This window comes from Eucalyptus grandis, chromosome 5 (genome assembly GCF_016545825.1).
Source record: "Eucalyptus grandis isolate ANBG69807.140 chromosome 5, ASM1654582v1, whole genome shotgun sequence".
Classification (NCBI taxonomy): Eukaryota; Viridiplantae; Streptophyta; class Magnoliopsida; order Myrtales; family Myrtaceae; genus Eucalyptus; species Eucalyptus grandis.
The window spans coordinates 18,976,645-18,985,838 of record NC_052616.1 but is presented as its reverse complement, the minus strand read 5'-3'; the positions used below and the strand labels follow the sequence as shown (position 1 = coordinate 18,985,838).

Genomic DNA, 9,194 nt, shown 5'->3' with positions numbered 1-9,194 from the left:
TGATATGACGTCTAATGAAGAAAGAAATTATATAAATATTTTTCCACATCAAAGTTGGATCTCTAATCCAAGCTGGACACGAAAAAAAAAAATCCAAGCTGGCTAAAAGAGGTTTCATAGTGCCCCAATTATCTCAAATGGAATTCACTTCATTTTCCTCCCATCTTGTACCTCGAGAGAAGCATGCTTCATTGTTTTGAGCAGCACATTAGATTAACACGGTGTTTATGTAGAGGGTGAAAGGTGGCACGAGTACGAAGTTTCAAGGCATTTAAATTTGCATTAATACCATGAAAAACTTTAAACTATTACACTAATGAAAAATTTACTACAAACTAATTTTATAACCACAAAAACCCCTCAAATTAGTACATTTGTGATAAATTTATCCTCCATTAATTTTTATTAAATCGGATTTTAATATTATGGAAATCACAAACTAGTACACATGTGACAAATGAAAGGTAAAACCTCAAACCGATACACCCGTCAACTGTCACGCGTCATCCAATTCAGCAATTTAACGGCAAAATTTAATGAAAACTAACATAAGGTAAATTTGTTATAGGTGTACTGATTTTGAATTTTTGGTGATCAAAAATTTAGTTTTTAGTAAATTTGTCATAGGTATCTGTTTAGAGTCATTGACATTTGCCTGGGCCCTTTCATGGAGAAGACGCTGGATCTAGGTAGGGACTGAAATCAAAGAAGCAAAGGCTTCCAGTTCTAAGCAAGCTTCACTTGTGCTTCGGGCCTTATGGGCCTGAATGGGCTGCCATTTTCCTACTGTGCTTTGTCATGCTCTTCATCCGAAAACTTTCACGTACAAATGATGGGTGAAGAAATTTTTGGTTCTCTTAGGGCGCATTTGGTAATGTTTCTATCCAAAAATTGTTCCAAGGAGCAGAAATAGAAATTGTTCCGAAGGGCGAAATAGATTTTTCTATTTCTCGCTCCTGGAACAATTCTTGAACAGAAGAAGGCATTTGGTAAACTTGTTCCGGGAATAAAAAAATGAAAAATACATTTGGTAAATTTGTATTTTTTTATTTTTTAATTTTTTTCTTTTATTTTTAATTTTTTTCTTTCTTTTTCTTTTTTCTTTTTTTCTTCTTTTGGCCTGGTCGCCGCCTTGGCCATGGCGGCCACCGCCAACAAGGGTCGACGACCTCGCCCAACCACGGTGAGGCTCACCGAGCCCGGCAAGGTCGAGCCTCGCCATGGTTGGGCGAGGCTTGGCCTCGCCTTGGCCGGACGAGCTCCGGCTCACCCGGATCCGATGAGCCCGAGCTCGCCTAGCCTTGCCCCCACGCCGGCAAGGCTTGGCCTTGCTTGGGCCACCGCTGTGCCGCCGAGCCTCGCCGGTGGCTAGGCGAGCTTGGGCTCACCGAATTTGGGTGAGCCCGAGCTTGCCCGGCCGAGCCTCGCCCGGGGCCGGCGACGCTCCGGCGAGGTCGCCGAACCTCAACGGCGTTGCCAACCATGGCCGAGGCCGGCAACCGACCAAAGAAAAAGAAAAAGAAAAAAAAAAAAAAAAAATAGAAGAAAAAAGAGGAGAGAGAAAATTTGTTCTTAAAAATTGTTCTAGAAACAAGAAACATGTTTTTCTTGTTTCTCCTTTCTATTCCAAATGTGTTTTTGGAAACAAAAATATATTTTAACAAAAACGCAAACAAACGCGTTTATTCTTTTTTTTGTTTCCTAAAACAAGAAAAACAGGATTTTTGTTCATAAACAGAAAAAAAGAATGTTAACAAACAGGGCCTTAGTTGCCGGTCACCCACACCCCTGAGGGGGGTGGCGGGGGTGGCGAGGGAGGGAGAGGGAGAGGAATGAAAGTCGAGGGCCGGTGGAAGTTAATTGGGGCAGAGCAGAGCGATGCGATATCAATGGCTCTGAAATACCTATGGGTTCTCTATAGGTTGCCCGCTACCCAAAGCCCTGAACATTAAGAAAATCGAAATAACATCACAGTAGGGGTTTTGTGCCAAATCTCAATGGTGGTTGGTTGAGGATGTTGGGGCTTTTCTAGGGTTTTCCCCTGAATGCTCCTCGTTCCTCTCCCCCCCCATTGTTCGTTCATCTATTCACAAACCCGCCTCCAAACGGCCGGTACATTTCTCATCCCCTGTTCTTTGATCTTAGCCTTTCTCGAGGAAAATCGGCTCCGGAGATGATTCTAGGCAAACAATGGTGTTGTCTGGGCTCTGCTGAGTCACTGTTTGAGGATTCTTGTTTTTTTTTTTCATCAGTATGAGCATTTTTCTTCTCTTTCTTGTGACAAAGGCGTAAAAGAGCCACTACTGAATACGCAATTAGAGCTGTTAAAAGAGTAGGGTCTTTGAAGTGTTTTTTTTCTTTTTTATAGGACTGTCCTTTATCAAGATTAGCGAGTCGAAAAATATCGACTGCCCCTAAAACCTGAAACAACCGAAACAGTAACTAATCAACATGGAACACATCGCAAACCCACATTCCCAAACAAGAAATTGAGGAAACAGAAAGCAATCAATTCCTAATCTTCCGACGTTGCGCATACTTCTCCATCGCTTCTAGCGGAATCCCATTTTGTCGACTCTCTCTTTCAGCAAACGCAATCTTGTCACCGCATCACTTATCTTAATTCTCTCTTGGGGTAGCTCTGCAGAACAGGCAACTCCAATTTCAAATATCATCACCAAGCACTCTTGAACGTGAGCACTCATGCTTCTTTGACTACTTATTGCGTCTGCAATTGATAGTTCTTCTGTCTCATAAAACAGGAGCTGCTGATCCACTATATCTGCCACCCTTTCTGGCAAAGCCGCTGCGCAATAATTGCAAAGGTTCAAAGCATCCTTAAACAGGTCATGAGTGGGTCTCTTTCCTGTAAAAATCTCCAGTAGCAGGATTCCATAGCTGTACACGTCGCCATCTTTTGACACTTCGCTTCCCATTCCATACTCTGTAGTTGGATTTTACTTGACACGTGAGCTGATCAGCTTATCAAATCATAAGGACAAGGAAGAGGAGGCACATATAGAGGCCAAGGGAAAAATTACTGGCAGACAGCAATTAAGAATTCTGATCAATGTCGGCAAGTAACATAGCATGTCAAGCATGATTTGTCACTGACCCAAAAAAAAAAGCATGATTTGTCAAAGTCAGAATTTTTCACTTTTATAACGTTGTACTTTTATGAATATTATGTACGATTGAATCATGTGAATGATCAAAATAACTTCACTTAAACATTGTTGAGTTTCTACAGTTCTGGTTAGCTCCTCAAGGCACAGGAAAGTTAGCTAAGATGAGTTTTCATAGAAAATGAATGAGTCTAACCCGCCTACATAGTCTCAGATAACAAGTTCCGTACATGCATTTAGCAGTAAAAGAGCTCAAAAGAGGACAATTGACATTGGATTTACTGCAACTCTACGTACCTGGAGGAGCATAGCCAATAGTTCCTCTAAGTCCAATTGAGCTTGTTTGACTTGCAGTCAAATCACCAGTGCCGTTGGGGAATATCCTAGCTAAGCCAAAGTCGCCAACATGTCCGTTCATTTTGGCATCCAGAAGAATGTTGCTTGGCTTGAGGTCACAATGGATCACTGCTATTTGGCATTGATGATGGAGATAATCCACCGCACAAGCTATGTCAAAAGCAATGTTCAGTCTCTGAACAAAACTTAACATATGCCTTGGTGTCCCATTTGGTGCAAGATTCGGATGCAACCACTCCTCCAAGCTACCATTTTCCATAAACTCATAGACCAGAGCCTTAAACTCATTGCCCCGGAAATCAACACTGGAACAAGCTGTTAGAATCTTAACAAGATTCCGATGCCTAATGTTTTTCAGGACTTCACATTCAGCCATGAAGCTTTTGGATGCTTCTCGTTGCTTAAAGTCAAAAACCTTAACAGCCATTAATTTGTTTTCATCCACTAGGGTCCCTTTATATACGGAGCCGAAACCACCCATTCCAATCAAATTGCTAGAGTTGAACCCGTCCGTTGCTTTGACAATGTCTTCATAAGACACTTGCTGAAATCCCCTTATTGATGGAGTCTCTAGAGAAGCCTCACTTTTCTTCCTCCTCAGCCAATAAAACATCATCAGTAGCAACAGAAGAATCAGCACTGCTACTATCCCACATTTAACTGCAATGATAACGTAACGAGAGGTGGATGATCCGTGTTTTCCTTGGCTCGTCGAACAATTTGGCAAATCTAGGATCGGCATACTGCCACAGAGCTTAACGTTTCCTTTGAGCGAAGTCGCACTCGTGTTCTGGAACACCCCTTTGCTTGGTATTTCACCCTCAAAGTTGTTGAAAGATAGATTCAGGTATTGCAATTGAAATTTCTCCAGGAACGTTGGAACAGGGCCAGAGAAATTATTACGCGAGAGGTCTATGTACTGAAGACCATTCAAGGAACTCAAGAATGAAGAGATATTCCCTTCAAATAGATTATTTTGCATGTGAAGCTCCACCAAGCTGGTGCAGCTACCGAGGGTACTAGGGATTTTTCCTGATAGCTTGTTACCGTGTACGTCTAATGCGGCTAAGTTTTTCAATGTACCGATTTCTTCTGGTAAAGAACCCCTCAATTGGTTTTCAGATAGATCAAAAAAGATAGATAGGGAAGAGATGGTGAAAGCTTGAGATGGTATGATTCCACTCAGACTATTCTCCGAAAGGTCGATCGCTATCAGTTTTTGGCATTTCCCGATACTAGGAGGAATTCTTCCTTGAAAATTGCTCCTTTTCAATATGAGTATCAGTAGCTCCGTTAGGTTCCCAATCGTGGAGGGGATATTCCCGGTGAGTTTGCTCATCTCAACAACTAACTTCTTCAGCTTGATGAGATTTCCGATGGTATTTGGAATGCTGCCTGTGAACTCATTATTGCCCATATTCAACCGCTCTAGGCCTCGCAAGTTCCCAATGCTTGAAGGAATATTTCCAGACAATCGATTATTCTCAATCCAAATTAGATTCAACTGGGAGGATAAGTTGCCTATAGATTCAGGCACAGTACCTCCGAAATTGTTGTCATTGATTGCCAGGAGCTCCAAGCCTTGAAGAATTAATCGATTCAAGAAATTTCAGGTCACCTTGCGCTCCACTACCAAGCTGGTTGCTTGAAATACTGATCCACTGTAGCTGATTAAGCTTTTCCATAGTAGGCACGTTTCCAGAAAATTTGTTCGTCTCGATTATTAGCAATGTTAATTTGGTGGCATTTGATATGGAAGCAGGAATGAGCCCAGTAAATTGATTGTCCCCGACAATTAAAGAATCAAGATTAGGAAGAGTGACACCTAAATTTGGCGGAAGATTCCCTTCAAGTTGGTTCAAGTAAACCTCAAACTTGACAAGAGAAGATATGTTGAACAAGGAGGAAGGGAGAGTGCCATATAGTCCATTTGCATCAAGAAAAAGATACTCCAAATTTTGCAAACGACCCAACGAGGCTGGAACTCTTCCCACAAAGTTATTAACTGCTGCCGAGATGCGCACCAAAGATGTGAGGTTCCCAAAGAATTCAGGGAACTTTCCAGAGAGATTGTTTTGGTATATATAAACTCTTGTTAGCTTCGACATAGAAGCAATTGCTATCGGAACTTCACCAACTAGCATATTATGGCCCAGTCTCAAAGCTTCCAGATTTTTGCAGCCTGAGATGTTGGCAGGAATTTGACCAGAGAATGAGTTGTTCGATAGGCCTAAGTATTTGAGTCTATACAAGTTACCAATCTCTGGGGGGACTTCACCAACAAAATTGTTGTCTTGGATGTCCAATTTCTGGAGGAAGCTTAGGTTTCCAATAAAAGGAGACAGTGATCCTACGAGTTTCCCAGACCGAAGTATCAAATGGGTTATCCTTGGATGCCGACGGCCACACGTGATCCCGTACCACTGGCAAAAATGGATAGAGTCGTTCCACGTGCTGAAAACCCCGAACGGATCGTCCGATATCTTATCCTTGAATTGAAGCAATGCATCTCGATCGGTTTTGTTGTTTCTAGGAATCGAGATTGCTCTACAATAGGGCATTGGCACCACCAATGTAACAAAAGAAAGTAGACAGAGAGAAGTGATCGAGAAGGACATGAAAGAACTCATGCTTGAAAGTTTTTTGGCCCCTCACACTCTGAACACTGTCTATTAAGAAATGGATGGAGTTTTCGGCCACAACCCCCAACTGCTAGATGTTCATTAGAAACACGGTCATCCCACTTGGAATCCTATTCTTGGCATGATGCAGAAGACTCATAAAGCATATGAGTCTTCCGCAAAAAAACTCATAAAGCATAGCATAGTAGCCTTAGTCCTTTGCTTTTTATGAGTCTTCTGCGGAAGACTCATAAAGTATGAGTCTTAGTCCTTTGCTTTTCATGAATCTTCCCTAAAAAACTCATAAAGCATGAGTCTAAGTCCTTTGCTTCATTAATCTTCGGCATAATGCCAAGAGTAGGATTGCAAATGAGATGGCTACGTCTCAATCCTTTGATAAGCACGTGATGAACATGTTGTGCCTAAATGTACCCAAAAGTCTAAAAGCACCACTCACTTGGAAATATCCAAACCTAACAACGTGTAACTAAAAGAGCCGACAATTTGGCAATCCTATCAATTAAATGAAATCGATACTAAAACCAAGTAAAATACTACGACAATTGCAAATCAACTAAACGTCACCTAAATGCTAACAAAACAACCCCTACGTGCTAACAAATCGCTCACCTAAAACAATTACACAAACCTAAATGCAACACGAAACTCAACCTTGGAACCCTAAAATTTTGCTCCGACTAAACAGTTGCGCCAAAATTACTCACAGCTCCATAACACCAAAAACCACCATTCCCATGAAGCCCAAAGCTCCACAACTCAATACATGGATTACATGGCTCAAATTTCCCAAAATTCCGAATTTAAGCACTAAATCCAAAAACTACTCCAATCGGATGAACAAGGGACGCGAGCACTTACCGGACGTTACGATATGTAGTTGCGTTAGGCTCGGCAAGGTGTCCATGGCTTGTATACACAAAGCCCTTTCTCTTTTCTCTTTTTCTTCTTCTTCTTTTTTCCTCTTCTTTCTTTCCATTTCTCTTCTTTTTCCTTCTTTTGCTAGCGTCTACTTCCTCTTTTTGCTTTCTTTTGTTGACTTTTCAAAAAAAAAATTCTCTTAAGTTTTAAAGTGGGTCCCACCACCTTATTTTTTGACCTAATCAAAATCTCAAAATGTTACAATATAAGTCTTAGTCCTTCGCTTTGTGAGTCTTCTGCGGAAAACTCAAAAAGCATATGAGTCTCGGTCTTTTGCTTTACGAATCTTCTGCACATCTGCCAAAAGTCAAATTGTGAGTGGGATGACCATGTTTCAGTGCTGGTAAGCATGTGATTTCCATGTTGAGCATCTTAAAAGTCACAATGAATCGTAGGAGAGGGCGGTTGAAGTGCATATGATTTTTCTATTGCTCTGATTCACGAATCTTTCAGAATCCCTTAGCTCAAAAGCAATCCCGATAGTAAGTCTTGGGCAGCAAAAGCATTGGTTAGTAATAAGTATAAAAAAGGGGGGTTAACATCACAAAAAGTCCCAAACTCCAAACTAATCGTGGTTTGTACGCGCAAAGTCCTTTCTCTTTTCTCTTTTTCTTCTTCTTTTTTCCTCTTCTTTCTTTCCCTTTCTCTTATTTTCCCTTCTTTTCCCGAGCGTCCACTTCCTCTTTTTGCTTTCTTTTGTTGACTTTTCAAACTTTTTTTTCTCTTATGTTTTAAAGTGGGTCCCACCACCTTATTTTTTGACCAAGTCGAAATCTCAAATGTTACAATATAAGTCTTAGTCTTTTGCTTTGCGAGTCTTCTGCTGAAAACTCAAAAAGCATACGAGTCATAGTCTTTTGCTTTACAAATCTTCCGCTCATCATGCCAAAAGTCAGATTGTGAGTGGGATGACCATGTTTCAGTGCTAGTAAGCATGTGAGTTTCACGTTAAGCATCTTAAAAGTCAAATTGAATCGTAGAAGCGAGTGGTGGAAGTGCATGTGATTTTTCTATTGCTCTAATTCATGAATCTTTCAGAATCCCTTGGCTCAAAAGTAGTCTCAATAGTAAGTCTTGGGCAACAAAAGCATTGGTTGGTAATAAGTGTAAAAAAAGATGGGTTAATATCACGAAAAGTCCCAAACTCCAAACTAATCATGGCTTGTACGCACAAAACCCTTTCTCTTTTCTCTTTTTCTTCTTCTTCTTTCCTCTTATTTATTTCCCTTTCTCTTCTTTTTCCTTCTTTTCCCAAGCGTCCACTTCCTCTTTTTGCTTTCTTTTGTTGACTTTTCAAACTTTTTTCTTTTATGTTTTAAAGTGGGTCCCACCACCTTATTTTTTGACCTAGTCAAAATCTCAAATGTTACAATATAAGTCTTAGTCTTTTGTTTTGTGAGTCTCCTGCAGAAAACTCAAAAAGCATATGAGTCTTAGTCTTTTGCTTTACGAATCTTCCATTTATCATGCCAAGAGTTAGATTGTGAGTGGGATTACCATGTTTCAATGCCAATAAGTGAGTGATTTCCATGTTGAACATCTTAGAAGTCACAATGAGCCGTAGGAACAGGCGGTTGAAGTGCATGTGATTTTTCCATTGCTGCGATTCACGAATCTTTCTAAATCCCCTTGCTCAAAAGCAATCCCAATAGTAAGTCTTAGGTAGCAAAAGCATTGGTTAGCAATAAGTATAAAAAAAGAGTGGTGTTAATATCACGAAAAGTCCTAAACTCCAAACTAATTTTTTAATTATCAAAAACCCAAAATCGGTATATTTACAACAAATTTAGCCTTCCTTAAATTAGATTAATGCCATGAAAAATCACAAACTGTTAAACCTATGACTAACGGAGGATAAAAATTGGTACTCCCGTCAACCGTCACATGTTATCCGGCTCAACAATTTGACGGTAAAATTTAAATAAAGCAAGCAAAAGGTAAATTTGTTGTAGGTATACTAGTTTAGGATTTTTCATTGTTAAAAAATTAGTTTGGAGTAAATTTGTCATAGATGTACCAGTTTGGGGTTTTTCATGGTATTTAACCCAAAAACTAATAGAAATCAATCAAAATAGAGACGGCCCACATATTGCATAAGGCCTGGCTTGCTCAGCTGGGCCTGTTCTCATTTTTTAACTGGATCGGAGTTCAC

General features: G+C 40.4%; 1 protein-coding gene across 1 annotated transcript; it reads right to left on the bottom strand.

The window, feature by feature from the left end:
- Positions 1–2,474: 2,474 nt before the first annotated feature.
- Positions 2,475–6,043, bottom strand: LOC104446359 (probable LRR receptor-like serine/threonine-protein kinase At3g47570). The gene is made up of 3 exons (XM_039313407.1): positions 5,116–6,043; positions 3,423–5,063; positions 2,475–2,944 (listed from the first exon to the last, which is right to left on the bottom strand). Exons 1-3 carry the CDS (start codon positions 6,041–6,043, stop codon positions 2,553–2,555), a joined length of 2,961 nt encoding a protein of 986 aa, XP_039169341.1. The 3' UTR covers positions 2,475–2,552.
- Between the last annotated feature and the right edge of the window lie 3,151 nt (positions 6,044–9,194).